The sequence below is a fragment of the Zophobas morio genome, unplaced genomic scaffold (assembly GCF_036711695.1).
Source record: "Zophobas morio isolate AGI-343-1 ecotype UQ-CSIRO unplaced genomic scaffold, CSIRO_AGI_Zmor_V1 ptg000004l, whole genome shotgun sequence".
Lineage (NCBI taxonomy): Eukaryota > Metazoa > Arthropoda > Insecta > Coleoptera > Tenebrionidae > Zophobas > Zophobas morio.
In genome coordinates, this window is record NW_026972109.1 from 6,376,977 (window position 1) to 6,399,596 (window position 22,620).

The 22,620-nt window shown below is 35.6% G+C and overlaps 2 protein-coding genes across 6 annotated transcripts in view; both read left to right on the top strand.

The window, feature by feature from the left end:
* Positions 1–10,394, top strand: part of LOC135139201 (sodium-coupled monocarboxylate transporter 1) — a 59,121-nt gene extending 48,727 nt beyond the window's left edge. For all 5 annotated transcript variants that reach the window (XM_064069340.1, XM_064069348.1, XM_064069373.1 and 2 more), the window contains exons 5-9: positions 6,494–6,634; positions 6,685–6,903; positions 7,096–7,369; positions 9,297–9,553; positions 9,665–10,394. In XM_064069340.1, the coding sequence (XP_063925410.1) occupies positions 6,494–6,634; positions 6,685–6,903; positions 7,096–7,369; positions 9,297–9,553; positions 9,665–10,007 (1,234 nt within the window). In that variant the 3' untranslated portion in view covers positions 10,008–10,394. The remainder of the gene's footprint in view (positions 1–6,493; positions 6,635–6,684; positions 6,904–7,095; positions 7,370–9,296; positions 9,554–9,664) is intronic.
* Positions 10,395–10,477: 83 nt separating this feature from the next.
* LOC135139190 (nuclear pore complex protein Nup107) lies at positions 10,478–18,908 on the top strand. Its single transcript, XM_064069329.1, has 7 exons — positions 10,478–11,449; positions 11,501–11,686; positions 11,738–11,937; positions 11,984–12,244; positions 17,782–18,028; positions 18,076–18,708; positions 18,761–18,908. Exons 1-7 carry the CDS (start codon positions 10,577–10,579, stop codon positions 18,866–18,868), a joined length of 2,508 nt encoding a protein of 835 aa, XP_063925399.1. The 5' UTR covers positions 10,478–10,576; the 3' UTR covers positions 18,869–18,908.
* The last annotated feature ends 3,712 nt before the right edge of the window (positions 18,909–22,620 follow it).

A 22,620-nucleotide genomic window follows, 5' to 3' on the forward strand; every position in this document is an offset into this window, starting at 1 on the left:
AAAACAAGGATTTCCCGAGATTCTTTCAAATTACTTCAGAAACAAAACCCACAAGAGGTCCCCAAGATTCTTTCAAAATACTTCAAAAACAAGACACAAGGGATCCCCGAGATTCTATCAGACTATTTAAACAAAATTGGTCGAAGGTATTTCAACAGAACTTTCCTCGCCCCTGAAGTGCAGCCAAATAAATCTCACTTTTCTGAAAAATTATCATTTTTTTGCAATTTTTGTTTTCTGATAACCTCTATAAAATAAAAACCAGTCGCGTAAATAACGTTCCAGTTTATTTGATGTGAATTCTTGATTTGAAGTTTAAATTTAATTTTCAAAAAAGTTTCAACTTTTCGATTCAATTTCTAGATTTTGCAATTTTTCGATTTTTCATTTTTCAATTTTTCGTTTCGTCAGTTTTGCGATTTGCAATTTATCAATTTTTGTTTTTTTTTTTGTTTAATTTTACGATATCTCTTCGAGTTTTTATTTTTAAATTTTCCAGTTCTCCGATTTTCCAAATTTTGAACGTTTCAATTTTTAGATTTTGCAGTTTTCCGATTTGAAATTTCACGAATTTTCAATTTTTAATTTTTCTATTTTTACATTTCTTCAGTTTTTCGAGAAAAACGAGAAAGTACAAGTTATTCCACGTGACTTAAATTAGGAGTACAGTCCAAAATTATTGAATAATAAATTGACTTTATGTTTTTTATTATAATATCTTTTGTTCTTTGTGGCAAAAAATTGTTGAAAGAAAACTATGTAGGTATATAACGAAAAAAAAACAATTATTAACCACCATCCACCCGCCCCGATCTCAATTGTGATGAGTTTTTCATTCCTAATCAGACGAGGGGTAGAATTTAATTGTAAAATATTATTTTTCTAGAAAATTCTACCCCTTTAGAAACATATTTCATATGGTAATTTCTTGTAGAAAAATGAGGATTTTATAACTAAACTCCGCCCTTCAGCTCACGATGAATAAAGCATTCATCACAACTGAGAAGGGGTGGGTGGGTGGGGCTTATATTTGGTCCATTTTCTTCTTAATATACGAAGGCTTCTTTTCCCAATAAGAGACTGACAATATGTTGAAGTATCCTGTTGAAAGAAAACTCTATACTTATATTAAAAAAAAAAATTAGGCCCCACCTACCCACCCCGATCTCAATTGTGATGAGTTTTTCATTCCTAATCAAACCGGGGGGAGTTTAATTATAACATCAATATTTCTCTAAAAAAAATCTACCCTTTTACCCTTTTAAAAATATATTTCATATGGTAATTTCTTGTAGAGAAATGACGATTTTGCAACTAACTCCGCCCTTCAACTCACCATGAATAAAGCATTCATCACAATTGAGAAGGGGTGGGTGGGCGGGGCTTATATTTTGTCCATTTTTTCTTAATATACGAAGTCTTCTTTTCCCAACAAGAAACTGAAAAATGTTTAACTATCCTGTTGTTCCAAGAAAATTGTATATATTAAGAAAAAACAAAGATTAAAATCACGCCCACCCGCCCCGACCTTAATTGTTTCATTAGTTGTTAGACCGAGGAGTCCCCAAACTTCTTTCAAATTATTTCATACCTAAAACCCACAGGAGGTCCACAGGATTCTTTTAAACTACTTCAAAAACAAGGCACAAAGGGTACCCGAGATTTTATCAAACTGCTCCAAAATAGAACATAAGGAATATCCAAGATTCTTTCGAATTAATTCAGAAACAAAGCCCACAGGAATCTCTGAGATTTTTTTTAACCTGCTTCAAAAACCAGACCCAAGGGGTCCCCGAGATTATTTCAAACTACTTCAAAAATAAGACCCGCAGTAGCTATCCGAGATTCTATCAAATTACTTCAAAAACAAAACACAAGGGGTGTCCGAGATTCATTCAGATTACTTCAGAAACAAAACCCACAAGAGGTCCCCAAAATTCTTTCAAAATACTTCAAAAACAAGACACAAGGGATCCTCGAGATTATATCAAACTACATAAAAATAACTTTCTAGCTTATTTGACTTGCATTTTTTTTTCAATTTTTAATTTTTTTGTTCCTTCATTTTTTCGAGTTTTGAAGATTAAATTTAATTTTTCAATTCTTCAACTTTTCAATTTAGTCTCTAGATTTTGCAATTTTTCGATTTGATTTTTTCGAGTTTTCAATTTTTAATTTTTCCATTTGTAATTTTTCGTTTCAGTTTTTTAATTTCTTTATTTTTACAATTTTTCAATTTTTCAATGTTCCGATTTTATAATTTTTTGATTTGAGATTAAGCCCCACCCACCCGCCCGATCTCAATTGTGATGAGGTTTTCATTCCTAATCAGAGGAGGGGTGGAATTTTATTGTAACATATTATTTCTCTAAAAAAGTCTACCCTTTTAGAAACATATTTCATATGGTATTTTCTTGTACAGAAATGAGGATTTTGCAAATAAACTCCGCCCTTCAGTGCACGAAGCATTCATCACAATTGAGATAGGGTGGGTGGGCGGGGCTTATACTTGGTCCATTTTTTTTATATACGAAGTCTTTTTTTCCCAACAAGAAACTGACAATATGTTTAACTATCCTGTTGTTGAAAGAAAACTCTATATATTAAAAAAAAAACAAAAATTAAGCCCCACCCACCCGCCCTGATCTCAATTGTGATGAGTTTTTCATTCATAATCAGACCGGAGGGCGGAGTTTAATTATTGTAACATTAACATTTCTTTCAAAAATTCTACCCTTTTAAAAATATATTTCATGTGGTAATTTCTCGTAGAAAATGAGGATTTTGCAGCTAAATTCCGCCGTTCAGCTCACGATGAATAAAGCATTCATCACAATTGAGAAGGGGTGGGTGGGCGGGGCCTATATTTTATCCGTTTTTTCTTAATATACGAAGTCTTCTTTTCCAAACAAGAAACTGAAAACATGTTTAACTATCCCGTTGTTGCAAGAAAGTTCTATATATTAAAAAAAAATCTCAATTGTGATGAATTTTTCATTCGTTGTTAGACCGAGGGAGGGGTGGAGCATCCCCGAATTTCTTTCAAATTACTTCATACATAAAACCCACAGGAGCTCCCGAGAATTCTTTTAAACTACTTCAAAAACAAGACACAAGGGGTCCCCGAGATTTTATCAAATTGCTTCAAAAATAAAACACAAGGGGTCCCCGAGATTCTTTCAAATTACTTCAGAAATAAGACCCACAAGAGGTCGCCAAGATTCTTTCAAACTACTTAAAAAACCAGACACAAGGATTCCCCAAGATTCTTTCAAATTACTTCAAAAGCAAGACCAAGAGTAGGTCTCTGAGATTCTTTCAAACTACTTCAAATACAAAACACAAGAAGTCCCTGAGATTCTTTCAAATTACTTCAGAAATAAGACCCACAAGAGGTCTCCAAGATTCTTTCAAACTACTTCAAAAACAGGACACAATGGTTCCCCAAGATTCTATCAAACTGTTTCAAAAATAAAACACAAGAGGTCCCTGAGATTCTTTCAAATTACTTCAAAAATAAGACTCATAGTAGGTCTCCGAGATTCTATCAAACTACTTCAAAAACCAGACACAAGAGGTCCCCAAGATTCTTTCAAATTACTTCAAAAATAAGACCCACAGGAGGTCCACGAGATTCTTTCAAATTATTTCAATAACAAGACCCACAGCAGGTTTCCGAGATTCTATCAAACTACTTCAAAAACAAAACACAAGGGGTTCCCGAGCGTTTCTATTTGAACTGATTCAAAAATAAAACACAAGAGGTCCCCGAGATTCTTTCAAATTACTTCAGAATCATAACTCCACAAGAGGTCCCCGAGATTCCTTCAAATTACTTCAGAAACAAAGCCCACATGAATCCCCGAGATTTTTGCAACCTGCTTCAAAAACGAGACACAAGGGGTCGCCGAGTTTATTTCAAACTAGTTCAAAAACAAGACCCGTAGTAGATCTCCGAGATTCTATCAAATTACTTCAAAAACAAAACACAAGAGGTTCCCGAGATTCTTTCAAATTACTTCAGAAATAAGACCCACAAGAGGTCTCCAAGATTCTTTCAAACTACTTCATAAACAAGACACAATGGTTCCCCGAGACTCTATCAAACTGCTTCAAAAATAAAACACAAGAGGGCCCTGAGATTCTTTCAAATTGCTTCAACAATAAGACCCACAGTAGGTCTCCGAGATTCTATCAAACTACTTCAAAAACAAAACACAAGGGGTTCTCGAGATTCTTTCAAATTAGTTCAAAAACAAAACACAAGAAGTCCCTGATGTTTCTCAAACTACTTTAAATAGAAAACACAAGGGGTCCCCGAGATTCTTACAAACCACTTCAAAAACAAAACAAAATGGATCTCTGAGATTCTATCAAACTGCTTCAAAAGCAAAACACGAGTGGTCTTCGAGATTCTTTCAAAGTTCTTCAAAAACCACATACGTTGAGTAGAGACGGTTCAAGAAATCGAGAATTTTCCAAAGGCGCCAGTAGTCAAAGCAGCGTGTTCGAATCCAAATTTTATATATATTTTAAATGAAGTAAAATTTCGGTCTTTCAGTCACCTGTCTGAATTTTTCTTGCGTTGGTTCACCAGATCGCATCCACATGTGCTTGCAAGGATGAATTAAATATTTACTGTATAAAATTTTTCCCATATCATAAAGTTATAAATTAACAAACAAAGAACAATTTTATTATCAATAAACAGTAGATATGAACAATAATCTGTATACAAGTAATCATTATTATTTAAAAAACACCAATTCAGGATAAGACGTTTACGGCTGGTACGATTTATTCGTGTTAAGAGCCGCTACACCCAAGGGATGTCCGCCCGATCGTGCCTCCCTTGGTCCCACAGATCGAAGCTAAATTTAACTCCCATGGCGTATTATTTTGAAACAAAATTATTAAAACTACTACGGATCTGAGAAATATTGTCTCGCATGATCTTCCTACGTGACAAACATGTAACATTAAAATATCTTGATGCGGGTATTAACAATCCTTTTTTGACGATTAAAAACATCCGAAGGAAATAATTCTTACATAATACACCTTAATAGTCGTTTTATTGCAAGAAATGTGTTTATAATTGAAAACATTTGAAAACATGATTTTTGCTTTGTAATAGCTACTAGTAATACTACCTCAAGGGTATTATTATTATTTCCCATCAAATAGGTGGACGTGTTTTCTAAACAAAAATACACAGCACTTCCTCTATCTCGTCTATTGTTTATAAAAACATATAATTGTTTAATAATGTCGCCAGTCGGAAGAATAAATTAAGATAAAACGTCCGTACGCCTACGAGACACACATAAAAAGAAATTATGACGTCCAGATAAAACAGTGACCTTGGAATTAATGCGGAAAGGAGTTTACTTCGCTTCAAGAATTACAAGAAATTCGTAATTTATTACATAAACATTGCTCTGATTGCATCTGACGCAACTCGTCTGGTAAATTCATGAAAATTAAAATAGTTGCAATATCGAGAGGTTCGAATTCCATCAAGTGAGCACCTGGAAAGCTACGTGAAACCTATTTGCAAAACTGTTATGTATTCTGTAACAAGAAACAGCGAAAGTTTAAATTCTATACACGTTTATGTCTGGGAACAATCATGCCGCGATGCTAGGTGAAGTTAGAAATCGGTTGGTAAAAACTAAAAGGTCAAGATCAGTCTGGTAACTTTAACGCAGCTGTTGGTAGCCTACTAGAATGCATAACCTCACTTCTCGCTGCGACAGGTGTCCCAGCGCCGCTCTTTCCCAAGAAACCACTCCAACCGCCACCATAAATCCCCTCGAAGCTTTTTTCTTGTTTCGCCGTCGCCGATTCCTGTTAGGTCTCTGTTAATTCGCGCAATTATTTTCGTCCTGCTAATGAATTTCAGAAGCTCGGTTATTAATAATCCGAATGTTCCCTTCGTCGGGTGCAGCCGAGGTTTCCGTTTTCTTTTTGCTCTTAATGATGAATAAATTATGGCAGCCGTGTACCAAGGAATTTTCGATTTAAGGCAAATTGCTCCGCGAAACAAATGGCGCACTGCACATTTTAAACAGAAAATTATCGTCGAAACTCGGCGCGGGAACGTCGAGTGTAAAACGCTCGAAGAACATAATAATTTTCCTTAATTTATCGTCACAAACATCACCAACTGGGCGGTACAATATTATTTTAATCCGTTATTGAAATGCGTCTTCATTAAACTCGCCGTCAACTTTTCGCCAAACTTTATAATAAAGGCACGGAGCTGTAACTCGGTCGTACTTTAAAAACTCCCAGACCAAGAGATAAATTAAAATAATTAAATCGGAGATGCTCGGATTTGCTACAAGAGCCATCCCGCTTCATTTGGCCAACTGAGTGCAGACCCACTTAGCCACACTTTTTTTATCCAACTCCATCTCTTCGGTAAACACAGTATACCACGGTTTTCACGTGTTATTATACAATTTAAACACCCGATTGTCGTTTTCAGCTTCAACATGGACCCCACGATTCGCGTGACCACGACGTCGGCCCTCGTGGGTCAGCTCTTCATGTCCCTGTCGATATTCGGTTGTCAGCAGAACTTCGTGCAGCGCTACTGCAGCATGGACTCTCAGAAGAAAGTGACAAAGTAAAACAAACCCTTATTTCTCTACCCAAATAAACGAGTTTCTCTTCTAGGACTCTCATGTACAATATACCCGTAATCACGGTCCTGTTCAGCTTATCCTGGGTCGTCGGAATGGTCGTTTATGCCACGTATGCCACGTGCGATCCTTATAGCTCCGGCTATATAGAAAAATTCGACGAAGTACTCCCGTTCTTTGTCGAAGATCGCTTCAACTACTTACCGGGTATACTCGGTTTATTTATGGCCTCGCTTTTCAACGGAGCGCTGAGGTAAGTCAGATTTTTTAAGAAGATTCTTAGAATGTGACGGACGTGGCTGAGACGTGCGTGAGCGGTTAGCGTTGTGCGGAATGGCAAATTTGAACGATTATAGTCTCATGGGGGGTTGCATAACCGTCCAGGCGCACGCAAATTGACTACTTATTTTTAGTGATTGTTAATTAAGTTACACGATTTTTTCAGCTTGAACGTGTCTAATTTGAATTCTTTGGCCACCGTCGCTTTCGAGGACTTCCTCAAGCCCCTGCCGTGCCTAAAGGGAATGACGGACAAGCAGCAACTCAACACCATCAAAGGAATCGGAGTTCTCCTCGGACTCGTTATCATGGGAATCAGTTTCGGAGTGGGTCTCTTAGACGGCGTTATCGAATCATCTATGCTGGTCACCTCCGCCACTTCGGGCCCTCTCCTAGGAGTCTTTATAATGGCCCTGTTGATACCTTGCGCCAACTGGAAGGTAAGCCCTTTATCTGCCCTACAAAGACCTAAATGGACTGCGCGCAAAGCAGCGGATATAAAAAGTTCCGCGAAAATTTTGTTTACATTTTTGCTTTTTAAAAAGAATAATAATGACAATAATTATGTGATATCCTATCGTAATTAGACGTAACGATGTATACATACCGTACACGAAACTGATAAAAGAAATTCAATGTTGTTCGTTATCTTTTTACTTTGGACTTTGAAAGGGCCTAGAAACAATGTTGACCTCTTTCTGTTTCGCGAATGTTTTTTTCCTTTGGTTCGCTTCTGCAATTTCCAGAGCGCTCTAGCCACTGCTCCGTGTCATATTGGTTCTGCAAGGGTTTCACAAGCACTATATTATCTTTTATTACCTTTGAGATGAAAAATAGGTGACGAAGAACTTTACACAAATAACGCAGGTCCTGAATAATGTAAATGGAAACCCCATCTGGAGAACAAAAAATATTATCCAACCGTTGTTGCGGCATATTAAGAGTGCACCTCACGAAATAGCACGTGCTTCTATCTCACTATAAGTTGGCACCACTGTTTAGGAAATATGTATATTTAATTATGCAAAGCCGCTTCGAAATACGCTAACTGTGTCAATACGCTTCAACTTTTTCGGAAAACTTCATTGCATACGTTATTCACCTTTATATGTCAGCCATCGTTTCGTCGCCGAAGGCAGGGTTGGAATAACCGTCAGGAGCAGCTCTTAAGTTCTCTCTGTTAACATCGATTCGAGATTATGTAAGGGGTTTCGATTGTCCCCAGAATTATTAATTGCGAATGTCCCGAAACCATGTTCGCCTCCGTTTCGTGAACACGCTAATTTGATTGATAAATTTGGAATTGGATTGATCGCGCCTTTATGCCAAAATCGCTCGTGCAATTAGGAAGTTCGTTATACGGGGGCAAAATTCACTAATGTGTATTCGGCCTATGTCGCCGCCGGAGGGTGCTACGAGGACGGAATAATTTATAAAATTATAAATAATAGAAATAGGCCGTGACGTAATGACTACGTGAATTTAGATAGGTGTGGGAGAGGAATGCGAGGATGGACTGGCGAAAACTGAAAGGGAGCTATTGGTTATAGAGTGTGGACCACCGTGGACACGAAATGACAGATGCAATATCAAAATAATTTAAGCTATGCTTTTAGTCGCTCAATTAAAAAAAAATGGAAACAGACCTAAGACTAACGTTGTAAAATGTCATAAAATGCAATATTTAGTGTGACTACGAGCCATGTGCCACGTCCCATTTATATCTAATGGCGGTTCTTTTACTCCGTTTTCAATGAACGGCGTCGTAAAACGGAAGAGCAATAAAACGCGCGAGTAAAGAAGCCAATAAGAGTAGTAATTCAAATTAAAAATGAATTTTTGTGTATCCTAAAGAACCATCGACAGGTTATTGGTAATAAATAGTCCCTTTGTGGATCTTAAATCGCCGCCGTAAAATCGACGTCATATCATCCCAACACCCCAAAGTCTTAGAAACCGCGTGAATAAATAAACAGTAAAGCCATAACCCCAGCTCCCGTCGTGAAGTCCAAAACCTAATAAAACTTTTTTCGGCGCGTCGTCAGCCCGCCATATCTCGAAAAAAACTTCCAGATTAAAATAAAACGTCAGCGTGATGTATGATAAAATTAGTTCGGAATTCCTCCGCCGTGCAAGTGAAAGTTGATATTTCCCTCCATAAATTTATAATAAATAGGGCAGATCGCGTCCGGAACAGCAGCGAATTTTCAAAAGTTTTACGATAGGTCAGTATTTCATAATCACGAATCATAAATCGCTTTTATAACTGAACCGTGTTGCAGCGTTATAAAATATTTTAAATGCGATATTAAATCTGCCGGCTAGCCATAAAACCCGACATCAAAATCAACAAAACTTTTGTTCTAGGGAGCCTCGACCGGCGTCATCGCTGGACATCTAGTTACTTTATGGATAACCTTCGGGAGATTAACCATCGAAAAACCACCGACCCCGCATTTACCCTTATCAACCGAGGGCTGTACAAACACGTCCTTCAACGATCACATTTTAAAACCCGAACACCAAACATCCTTCTGGACGATCACCACCACAACCCCCGCATCTATTAATTATACGGGCAACTTCTCCAGCGACATCATCAACACGACACGAGCGGCGCCCTCGTAAGTAGAAAAAAAGTTGCATGCAATAGGCAGCAAAAGTATTACGAGTTGCATATGTGCAACGCAACGAGAAAGCTTTGAGTTTTAAAATAACAACCATGTTCTTTGCAGAGACCCTCTCACCCAGTTGTACTCAATCACCTACATGTACTACTCACTCATAGGCTGCTTCATCTCGATCCTCGTCGGCTGGACCGTTTCCTACTTCACTGGTAGCGAAAGAGACCTGTACGACGAAGAACTCATTCATCCTATTGCCCGCAAGATGGCCGACTTTTTCCCGGGAAAAAAGCGCCGCTACGAGGAGAAAACTCTCAACAAAATGCCGAGGAACGGGTCGATGATTCCTTCAGCCAGTGTGACAAACATGGAACGAAAATGTGGGAGTACGAATCTTGCCTTCACCCAGGATGTGCCCTTGGAACAAATGGAAGTGTACAGAACCAAATTATGATCTAGAGATTGATGGACTCATTTTTAGTGCCTTAGCTAGGCTGCATCTGTGATCTCTAGCTGATAGGTTTTTACGATGCGTGTTCTTTGTTTCTTAAAGAAACACTAGACTACTTAACTATTTTTTGATACATTTATTGTTGGAATTGATATTATATATGTACTCTGAGTAGTCTGTAATGTATTTATGACGTTCTTAGATATAATTTAGCGTGTGTAAGCCAGTAATGAGTATTTATTTGCATAGTTATAGTTAGAAAGCGACGGAACTGACGATCAGCTCCGTTACAACATGTAAGTTAGAATAGTGAAGTACTTACAAAGGAATTGAAACGAATTAGTTGCGTACGAACTGACGTAGCTCAAAATACAATTTTTACTGATTTAATCATGTTGTTTTTATTTATTGCCCCCTTCTCGTACATTACCGACTGCGACACCATAGCCACTTCCTCGCGCCTGCGTCGCCTGTCATTCCACAACTGTCACTTTTAAACAATTTTTACGTACTGTTTTAGGTTATGCCGGTTGTTCGTTTGTTGTTGAATTCGCTCAAAATCGTTTAAAAAAATGGACAACGACTTAGAACGCTCTGTCCGACTTCTCGAAGATGCGTTACAGACTCCCACCAAGGGTCTCTTCAAGCCCTCAGCGCTAACCCCACGACGAGAAGCCATCTCCAATTTATCAGTGAGCATGGCCCCCTCGGAGCTCCGCAGAGTCCTCGAATCCGAAAACACTTTATTTGCGGACACAATGGCGTTGATGTTGCACGACGATAAAACCATCGCTGGCTCGGTGATTCAAGGGGGTACTCCATGGAAGAACACAGTGGACAATTTATACACAGAGTTCGCTAATATTTTGCAGTCGTGTTCTGAGGAGTCTGAAATTTTGGAAGTCGCTAAAGAGTTGGCTAGGTGTTGTTCGGACGCTTTAGCGGTAATCCAGTCTTTGAAGTCACAGGTGGCTGTAGGTGAACTGCCGGAGGAGAAATGGTTGGAAAACGAACGCAACAATTGGAGGTTGTTGTATGTGTTGTATAATGACAGAATGCATGCTAAAGATAGCAATAATGAAGATCACATGATTGATTTTGGTAGCAGTGAGAAAACGTGCATTAGTGAGTTATTTAGGCGGGAAAATTTGATCAGAGAGAGTCAATTGGTGATTGATTGGCTTGAACAAAACGCGTTAGATAGGGATGACCCTATATTGCACCACTCAGACTGGACATACGGATGGGAGCACACTTTACACCAGCTAATCACGCCAGATTCCATTGCTATAGGCAGCACTGTGGATATAGTGAAAAGTATACACCCAGACGCACCCCATTCCCAAGGGTTGTCACTCCACCACTTAGATAGTGAAAATGACAAAAAGTTGTGTCAGAGGGTTTTTATGGAGATTCGGTGCGGTAATTTAGAAAAAGCCCAAGAAGTAAGTTTATGACTCACTTTGTAGCTAAGTAATATTGAATTCTTGTTTCAGTTGTGTTCTTCTTGTGGGCATCCATGGAGAGCCGCCATGCTTGAAGGTTGGAAACTTTACCATAACCCAAATATAGTACAAAATTCTGAAGAGGTAATGGATGATGGCTTGAACCACTATAAAGATGTTGAGGGTAATAGTAATAGGGATTTGTGGAAATCCTGTGCCATCAATTTTTGTAAAGCCGTATGTGTGTTAACTATGATAATAAAAAGCGCGCGAAATGTTTAATTTTAGTCACATCTTAATATTTATGAAAAGGCGGCTGTGGCGAGTTTGTGTGGGAATTTGGAGGGGATTCTTCCAGTGTGTACAACCTGGGAAGATTATTTATGGGCTTATATGAGAACTATGGTTGATATTAGAGTGGAATCTGAAATCAGAGACAATATTATGAAGAATTACAAGCCTTTGCCTGAAGAATACTGGGAGCAGAAGTTTGTACTAATCTATGTTTTGTAATTATTTGACTTTTTGTTTTAGACTTTCCTTGAGTCAAGTCTTTAATATTTTGGAAACTTCTAAAAATTTGACGGTTTTCACTGAAGCAAAACAGACTGATCATATCATTCAGAAACACATTATTTTGGACGAAATTCCAAAATTGATTAGTCTGTTAGAGGCACGGTCTGAAGAACCCACTGTTTCAACTCACTGGATGAGGTTTTTTGCTCATTTGGTTCTATTTTTTGATAGCGTGGGCGATTTTACAAACAGGAAGGTTTCAGAAAAGATTGTGGAAACGTAAGAATTTTTAATTAGCAGGTTTGCTATTTGATGCGTATTTTGTGTTTTTCTTATTAATCACTTTTTTTAACACAAAAATCTTGCACGAGAAAAATGTCACCAAAAAAACTTCTCTAATAGGCCATGCAATTTACTTTTGAAATAATAATGTTGGCAACACCAACGCGGTCCTTGCCAATTTGACAGTTACCGGCAAATAACTGTCAAATGAAGGGTCAGACAGGCGCAATACCAACATCAACAGACAAAATACTGTAATGAAATTTCAAAGGTTGTTACTAAAAATGGCTGCGAAATGCCCTTTCAAAATTCACTTTAATGTCATTTCGCTAACCAGTTCCCCGGAGTTTATAGTTAATTTAGAAAATTTCATGGTCACGAACTAAAGAAGTTAATTATTGATTATGATGTGAAGTGGGCGTTGGAAAAGTTTAGTGACAATTCATTCTAAAAGGGTATTTCACACTAATAAAATATTACTCTTCAGCACTAATTGTGGAATATGTAATAAGTAATAACTATGCTCATAAGACTGAGAAATGAACATTATTTAATACGTTTTATCATGATAAAACATTACTTTGAAAATCCTTCCTTGTTAGTTTTGATACTTGGATTTAGCGATTTCGCCACTTTTTTTACGCCAAATCACGTGTTTAAAAGCGACATTGTTGTTGAACTTTCTTTTCGCATATTTGGGTTACATTTCGTTTTAATGTTTTTTTTTATATGTTATATTAAATTGTGTTAATCTTGTGATGTGACGTGAAACTTCGTTTTACGTTTCTACTGCAACCTAAAATTTCTCTTAAATGACATGAGAGGTGAGAGTTGCAAATTTTGTAGGTGGCGTTGCGGACTAAAATAGTATGCGTTTTATATCTACATTGTGTTTGTGTGCTTATATATTTTTGGAGATGCTTTGATTTACAATTTTGTGCCCTAGTAAGTTGATACCTTACGGTTTACTAAATTATTATTTTTCTGTTTTCAATTTTTGAGTAGGATTATTTAAGCCCCTTAGTTACAGGCAACACCTTAAACAATATATATTTTTTTAATACTACGGCCTTAAATAATTTTGGCCATAAATCATATTGTCATGATGCGTGTTTTGTAGGTGCTACTTTTTCTTTTAGCTGTGTGATTAAAATTTTATATTTAAAAATATTTAGGTTTGCGCACAGTGGCAATGAAAGAAATAATAGAACAAAGAACGAAATGATCCTTGACTTGTTTTGATAAAAAATATCTTTTGTTTTTAAGATTAGTGATAGTACCATAATATACCGGGTGTCTGGAAAATGGCGGATTAACTCTTCGCTATGCTCTTAACAAGCAACTGTGAGCCTGGGAAAAATAGTAAAAAAAATTCTTCTCACGTTTTGGTGGAGTTATAATAATTTTAAAATTGGTTCTTTGCTGCTAGATGAACTTGAAAAAATCTTTTGACCTTTTAATGTTTTATTTTTTATTTGAAAAAGTCTTGAGTGCCGCAGTGTTTTTTTTTTTTAATTCGGTGTATTATTTTGGGAGCCCATGGAGATTTTTTTGTAAATTATTTAAAACTATTTTGGAAAATTCTGACTTGACCTATTTTTGAGTTAATTTTGGGACCCCGTTTTTTTTTCTAGATATTCCTAAGTTTGCTAATTTTTTGGAGGGGAAGCTTGATTTAAGTATACAGTGTTTTGAGCACTATACACTAAAATTATATTTAACTATACAGAGTGTTCTATTTTCAAGGTGTAACACACAACTTGTTTTTTTTTTTTTTTAAGTGAAACGCCCAATATATTGTTAGTACTTTGATTGACTTTTTCTTGAGCTTTACAGTCACAGTTTTTTTTTGGAATTCTGATGCAACATTGCCACGTTATTCCAATTTTCTTGAAATTTTTTAGTACTGGCAGGTTCGAGAAAAAATGTCAGGGGAGTTCATTTTAAAATCTGTGTTACAGGATTTTGTGGAGAGACAAAGTTTGTTGTGATATAAACAAAATAAAAGTTTCATATACGTAGTGTATATAAAAGAAAATAATTAGGACTCACCCTGTATTTAATAATAAAAAATTTCAAGGAAATTGTAATAATGTGGCAACATCGCATCAGAATTTCAAAAATACAGTACGGTTTTAACGCCATGAAAGATGATTCCAATGATAGTGTGTAAAAATATATAAAATGTTCTATTTAAAAAAATTAAGTCAAATACAAAACACTCGGTACAGGTAGTTGAAAATGTTTATGGTCTCTGGTGCTTACATCATCACACAACTAGCTTCAGATTTTTTTAATTTCAATAAAAAAAAAACTAGAAATAAGATTTCATAAAAGTTACATTTTTAAAACAAAAATACGTGTTAAGAATTAAATTTTGAAGTACACAAAAACAAAACACAAAAATTAGAACCGTTTTAGTTTTGGCAATGGAGCTACAATTTTTTTTAAGAACCTCTAGTTTATGACTTTTACATTTAAATGCAGCTGAAAAGTAGACGATTAAACCCTTTATAACACACAGATTATAGTGTAACCACAACTTCGAAAAATAACTACGTCATAAAAACTGATTAAATTATGATGCTTGACAGACTAAGTTAAAATATTGGTTAAAACAATACACAAAATTCAGACTTATAGTTCCGGTTCTGAAAAAGTGCAGAAGTCATTTAATCAAGCCCGAACTATATAAAAGCCCGTCCATTCGTAAGCTTACCGCTTCCACATTATCGTGTTTTTTTTCAAAACTTTCAAAAACAAAAAGGGCGGGTGGGTGGGGCTAGTACCTACTAGAAGAAGACCGATTTTGGTAGATCTGCCTTATCTTACCAGGTACTAGCCCCGCCTACCCACTGGCCTCTCTTTTCTTAGAGGATATGTCATTTGCCAAAATCAGTTTTATCTACAGGTGCTAGCGCCGCCCACCCACCCTCTGTTTTGTTAGAGGGTTTGTCATTCGCCAAAATCAGTTTTACCGTAGTGGGTATCTCATTTGCTAAAATCACTCTTATCTTAGCAGGTACTAGCCCCGCCCGCCCACCCTCTCTTTTTTTGGAGGATATGTGATTTGCCAAAATCAGTTTTATCTTAGCAGGTTCTAGCCCCGCCCGCCCGCCCTCTCTTCTCTTAGAGGGTACCTCATTTGCTAAAATCAATCTTACCTTGGCAACTACTAGCCCCACCCACCCACCCTTTCTTCTCTTAGAGGGTATGTCATCTGCCAAAATTAGTTTTATCTTAGTACCGATGACTAAGTTTTACAAAAAATGATCAAAATTTATTTATTAATGAAAAGTAACAGCTTGTTTTATTAATAATCATGCAAAACGATTAATGACTTCTGGTTGTTATGGTTATTGTCCTAAAAAAAATAAAATGTGGATTTCAGTCACCATCGTTACTAAGAAATCCGAAAGTAAGCCGGAGGTATTTATGCATTAAGTGCGTGCAGTGTTGCCGTTTTTTTTTTCGTAGTTTACATCATAAAGAATTTTTTTAATTATTTTTTAAGCGCAAAATTCGACCACTGGACAAAGTAAAATTCAATCTTTATCAGATAAAAAAAAAATAAATTCAAAAGAGAGGTGGGTGGGGTTAGTTTTTCCTTTTGTCTACACTCAACCGTGTATCAATGTAAATGCCACTTTTTGTCCAATAAAATGAGTGATTAGAACCATAACCGGGTGGGTGGGCGGTGCCACTTTGAAGTTTTATAAGCATAGATTTGGCCACTTGATAAACTTTGAAGTTTTTTAATTAGATTCGACCACTTGCCATGGAATTCAATTTTCATCTCCCAATAAATAAAATAAGCCAATGAAATGCAGACGCCGGTGGGTCGGATTAATTCTACCTTTTAGTCCATTTTAGTATTGTTTGCCAATATAAAATCCACTTTTCGTCTCACAGCCAACAAAATGAGTAAATAATTCCATTGGTTCTTAATTAGAGACCAATGTCATCTCGGCAAACATGACATTCTAGAAACAGGTAACCGTAAAATTTAGAATTAGAATTTACAGAAAATTTTAATGTTTTAAGAGCTTGAAAAATATAATTAAAGTTATTTTACCGAAAACGTCCAGATTTAAGCAAAAAGACTTTCAAAAGAGAAATAAATACCTAATATAAAAGTTATAAATTCAGAATAATTAAACTTAGTGTCAACACAATAAAATATTAATTCAAAATTTTGGGAACAATTATTTTGAATGAGAAAATTAAAGTCTTGAGATCAGATCAGTTTTGGCTAAAAATAAGAACTAAATAAAACAGGAAAAATGTCGGGTCAGGTCAAATTAAAATCTACTTTTTGTCCAATAAAATGATCAGAAAAAAAACCGGGTGGATGGGCGGGGCTACTCTCATTTTTTTGGTACTGAAGAGTCAATCCGCCATTTTCCAGACACCCGGTATAGAGAAGACAGTATTCCATAAAATGGCGTTTCAACCTTGTATTTCCTCTCTATTTACTAAAAATAAGTCAGTTATTTCGTAACTACCAACAAAATTGACAATTTTTTTAAATATTTTACAAAAATGTTTCAGCTGTTGAAAAAAACCTTGAACCGCCGACCATGACACTAGTGTCAATTTATTTCATCATACATATACTGGTGTACTTGTGTATATTTATAAATAATTGTCGTATCAAAGTCGGCATAAACTTTGCCGCCTTACCAAAATAGGAATTATAATCGAACTAACCTTATGTGATTAATATAATCGGTGTCACTGTGAGGTTGAGCGGCAAATTTGACAATCATTTATGGAGAGCTGTATTCAGTGTCTTTTTTTTTAATATTTACATTTTTCACATATCGCATAAAAAACTATATATGTAAATATTAAATAAGAACATCTTTTTACAGTGTAGGTCTCCCGTTTCCGTCTGCTTGTCTGTCTCCCGTCTGTCCGGATTTTTATTAGACAAATAATCTCCGAAACTACTGAACCAGTTGTTAGATGGGAAAACGCTAATCAAAATTTGGCTAATCATCCCTACTAACAATTTGTTGACGTCATCTCCAAAATTTACAGTAGTAAATATTATTTAAATTTCATAAAATAAGATATTCCGGCACATGTGTTTATGAACCCGGTTAAGTTTTTACCCTTGCATCCAAATTTTTGTAAAAAAAAAAACGTTGTATAACAATGTTTTACATTTTAATTTTGAAATTGCAAAAATCGAATGCTGTGGGATCATGAAGATATTTTAACATTGTTTTGTGTTCTTTCCTCTGCATTGAGGACACAAAATCAACCAAATTTCACTTTCTTTTAAGCGCTGATGCTTGTAATCAGAACGTGCTGAAAGTCGAATTCGGTCGAAGTATAAACATAAACAGTCGAAGTTAAGCATATATGTACTGAGAAATTGAGAGTGTCTTATTTTTTCCCGTTAGTTGTCTACTTTAACTTTTTCTTTTTGTCACTATTTTTTCCACTAAGCATAGTTTAAGAATTTTTTAAGTATGCGCAAGTTCAAAGTTAACAAAAATGAAAACCGAAAATCTCTTCTTGCTCAGATACATCAACCGCTTAAGCGACATGAACGAGACCCAACTCGTCGCTTTCTACGTCAGTAAGCTCGGCAAGCGCAAACAAGTCGTCCTCTACGCCAAACACTGCGAAAAAATCCTCACGCACAACGACCGCAAAAACGCGCTCAATTACGCCGAGCAATTCAACCTAGACGTCTACGCAATCAGCACACGAATAGTGGAAAGCATCACCAACAAACCGAGCGAAGTCGACGTCCCCGGAAACCTCCAGGTAACCCCAAACCCGCGCACTCCCCTCACCCACGTTTCAAATTTCAGAAAAAACTAACCGAAATCGACGAAATCAAAATCTCGTCTTTGGACTGGCTCATGTTCTACGAAGAACAACTAGCCGAAGCGCTCGCCCACACGAACACCCTCATCTTCAAGTTCCTCACTCTGGGGAAGCTTGAAGCCGCGCATTTGGCCATCGCTAAAATTCCGCACGATACAGTGGACAAGATTAAGAGCGAGGGGGAGGTTTCAGAGCAGACGGAAGAAATTATTAAGGATTATTTGAGTTATAAGGCGTATTTGGACGCTCAGGAGGGGTTCAATGAGTGGTTTAGGCAGTATAGGAATAAACCGACGCCGCCGCCGGAGCTTCCAGAGAGCGCACAATTCACGGAAAAAGTCGCTCATAAACATAAAGTTTCGCAGTTCAAAGCGGAGACCGAAAGGTGGAAATTAACGACTTCGCATTCGGCCAAAACTGCGAAAACGCTGTTGTATAATGTTTTGTTGTTCCCGCAGGGGTGGCTAGTGGGGGCAGAAGACGCTGAATATTTAAGGTCCGTTTGTATTCCAGAGGTGGTGTTGTTGCTGTATTCGGTTATAAGCGAGTCAGCAATGCACGAAGAGGCCGTTCAATTGTCGGATTTGGTAGCCGCAGAGAAATACGGGTTGTATAAGGTACGAATCTAGGGAATCGTCTGATTATTTTTGGTGTTCAATTTTTTTTTAGGTTTACTCGAAAGAGAAGTTGGGCGAACTTTTGGAGAAAATTTGTGAGAGCTCGGTTGCCCTTCTAAACGCCAAAAAAGACCCGTTTGGAAATCCATCTCGAGCTTAACCACTAGTTTCTTTCTATTTTAATAAATTCATACTTTTCTCGTGTGTGTTTGATCGCCATCGCGAAATCCCACACTTCAAATCCACAATCCTTCATTTATTATTATAATTTTTCCATTCCACGGCATTGTTCCGAGTGCAACGCCGCGGATTAAGACTTATTCAAGCGCACGCTATTTGTACTGATAAGATAACCCCAACAAAACATTTTTAAGTAGCGTGATTACTGTTATCACACATAATTATAGTCTTTTCCTGGGTGAGAGACCTTTCGGTTGTATCATCCCGCTTTTTAACTGTTTATTTTAAAACTGACCCGTTATCATCTGTACCGTTTTCGAACTGGACCTTTATCACCCGAGAACTCCAAGTCAATATCCTTGGAAAAATAATACCCGATTTCCGGTTCGAACGTCGGACGGAAGCGGAAAATTAATGATGGGGAGGTAGAGCGCACCTTTTCGTAAAAAATGCCAGCATAAAAGCGTCTCGTATCAAAGGCACAATCACGATTTCGAATGCGGAAGGAGACCTGTGGGAATAACTTTATTTAATTTATATTTGGGCGATTTTTACCGACGGCCCTCCGACACGCTATCTCTCCATCTTGAGGAGGATTTACTTTCTATCGCTTTTTATAGTGTGCGTTTTGATGTTTTCTCTTTCAACAGATGATCGTATCTCCGGTCCCTGCTTGATTGATGGTGCACGGGGGGACGAATAGTAGCAGGTGCGCCCGGTATGCACCCGGTTCACGATTCCGAATTGGCTTTGACTAATATTTTCGGATAATTTAACTTTCAAAGGAGAATTTTAAGATTTTTATGTTTAAATGATTATTACAACTATAACTATTGTATTTATGCTTTGATTTCCGAAATTTTAATCGATTACCGGTGTACGAGTCCACCATTACCAAATTTTTTAATGTCATATGACTCATATGTTACCTGTTTGTTAATAAAAACTTCTCAACTAAATTAATTTTACTTACTGAGCGTAAGCTAAGATGGCCACTTTTATGTTTTCTCGACGTTTAGTGACCCCTAGAGTACGAAAAAATAGGTCTTCGTTTGCGTCTGTCCGTCCCGTCTGCTGCCTGTCCGGATTTTTATTAGACAACTAATCTCCGAAACTAGTGGATTGTTGTCAAATTTTATATGGGTGTTAGGATTAACGTGTAGCAAAACTTGGCTAATCATCCTCACCAGCAGTAGGATATAATATAATAATTTTATAAAATAAGATACTAATGCATTTGTGATTTATGAATCCGTGATGAGTTGTTATCCTAGACATCCAGGTCTTTGAAAAGAAATCAAAATTGTGTAACATTTTGGTGTTTAACTTTGAAACTGCAAAACTTGAAATCATGAAATCTTTAAAGTAATAGAAAGATCTTTTCGATTTTTCGAACATTTGGTTCAATTTTCGACTTCTGGAGTTTTTTATTTTGATTTTTGATTTTTGGATTTTCCGATTTTCAGTTTTCGATTTTCGATTTTTCCATATGCGAATTTTGAATTGTTTTAATTTCGATTTCTCGATTTTTCAGGTTTCCATTTTTGGAATTTTCGAATTTTCGCTTTAAGAATGTCGATTTTTTCGACTTTGATATTCCGTTTTTTCTACATTTCGAATCTTGGATTTTTCAATTTTGCGGTTTTTCGATTTTTAGATTTTTAAATTGTCGGTTTCATTAACCGAATTTTGTATTTTTCGATATTCGATCTTTCAGTTTTTCAATATTTGAATTTCCAGTTTGTTTCCTTTTCGACTTGCTGATTTTTTAATTTTTCCATTCTTTGATTTTAAAAATTTTCGATTTTTCAATTTTTCCATTCCTCAGCTTTTAGATTTTTCAATTTTATCAATTTTTTTTCTTTTCGATTTTCAATTTTTCCATTCTTCAGTTTGACGATTTTTCAACATTTTTCCTTGGATTTTTTGATTTATCGAGTTTTTTATTTTTAGGTTTTTTGATTTCTCGAGGTTTATTTTCTATACTCGAATTTTCAGTTTTTCGGTTGTTCGATTTTAAGTTTTTCGAATTTTCGGTTTGTCGATATCAGAATATCCAAACGTTCTCTTCGATTTTTCAGTTTTCGAGTTTTTCACTTTCCGGAAGATTTTTGTTTTTTTTTTTATTTTGGAACATGCGATTTGTCGATATTCCGATTTTTCAAACTCTCAGTATTCCAAATTTCAATGTTTTCTACTTTTCGATATTGTGATTTTTATTTTTATTTTTTTTTTCAATTTTTCGATTTTTCAATTACTTGGTCCATTTTTCGATTTTAGATTTTCGATGTTTCGTTTTTTCTGTATTTCCTTTCTTGAACTTTTCAATCTTAGAAATCTCAATTTTCGGTTTTTCGATTGCCAATTTTTCATTTTTCAATTCTTTGATTTTTCAAATTTTTCGAATTTTCATTTTTTTTACTTTTCGAATTGCAATTTTCCCATTCTTTAGTTTTACGATTTTTCAACATTTTCACTTTGAGATTTTTTAATTTCTGGAGTTTTTTTACTTTTACGTTTTTTGATTTCTCAAGTTTTCAATTTTCCATACACGAATTTTCAGTCTTTCTAGTGTTTGATTTTTTGTTTTTCGAATTTTCGGTTTTTCAATCTTTACATTCTTCAGTTTTTCGATTTTTAATTTTTTTTACTTTTATTTTTGTGATTTCTCGGCTTTTCGATTTTTTGAATTTTCGATTTGTCGATATCAGAATATCCAAACTTTATCTTTTCGATTTTTAAGCTTTCGATTTTTTCACTTTCAGGAAGATTTTTCTATTTTTTTAATCAGGAACTTGCGATTTTCCGATATTCCGATTTTTAAAATTTTCAGTATTGCAAATTTCATATTTTCAATTTTTCGATATTCAAATTTTCATTTTTTTTTTATTTCAATTTCTCGATTTTTGAATAATTTGTTTATTATTATATAATATATTATTATTTTGTTTATTCTATATTTCCTTTCTCGGACTTTTGATATTTCGAAATCTCAATTTTCGGTTTTTCGATTTCCAATTTTTACATTCTCAAATTTTCGGTTAACACCGATTTTTCGGATTTTCGCTTTTCGAATATTTGATTAATCGAATTTTCGATTTTTCAATATTCGAATTTTCAATTTATTTCCTTTTCGATTTCCCGATTTTTTAACTTATTAATTCTTTGATGTTTCATATTTTCCATTTTGTGAATTTCCGATTTTTCAATTTGTCCATTCCTCAGTTTTTAGATTTTTCAGTTTTCTTATTTATCGATATTCGAATTTTCAGTTTTTTTACTTTTCGATTTTCAATTTTTCCATTCTTCAGTTTTCACTTTTTCAACATTTTTACTTTTAGATTTTTGATTTCTCGAGTTTTTTACTTTTAGGTTTTTTATTTTTGATAGTCGAATTTTCAGTCTTTCTACTGTTCCATTTTTAGTTTTTCGAGTTTTCGGTTTTTCAGTTTTTACAATCTTCAGTTTTTATACTTCACTTTTTTTACTTTTCGAATTTCAACTTTCCCACATTTCAGTTTTTCGATTTTTTAGTTTTCGTACGTTTCGATTTTTTCATTTCTCGGCTTCTCGATTTTTCGAATTTTCGATTTGTCGATATCAGAATATTCAGACATTCTCGTTTCGATTTTTCCATTTTCAAATTTTCAGTATTATAGATTTTATATTTTCGATTTTTCATAAATTTTAATTTCGATTTTTTGATTTCCAAGTTTTACATTTTCAAATTTT

What these genes read in the sequence shown, in the direction of transcription:
- LOC135139190 (XM_064069329.1), top strand. Translation starts at nt 10,577, where the DNA reads ATGGACAACGACTTAGAACGCTCTGTCCGACTTCTCGAAGATGCGTTA. An exon ending in TCAGAAAAGATTGTGGAAAC is followed by an intron (nt 12,245 to 17,781) that starts GTAAGAATTTTT and finishes CTTCTTGCTCAG; the next exon opens with ATACATCAACCGCTTAAGCG. An exon ending in ACGTCCCCGGAAACCTCCAG is followed by an intron (nt 18,029 to 18,075) that starts GTAACCCCAAAC and finishes TTCAAATTTCAG; the next exon opens with AAAAAACTAACCGAAATCGA.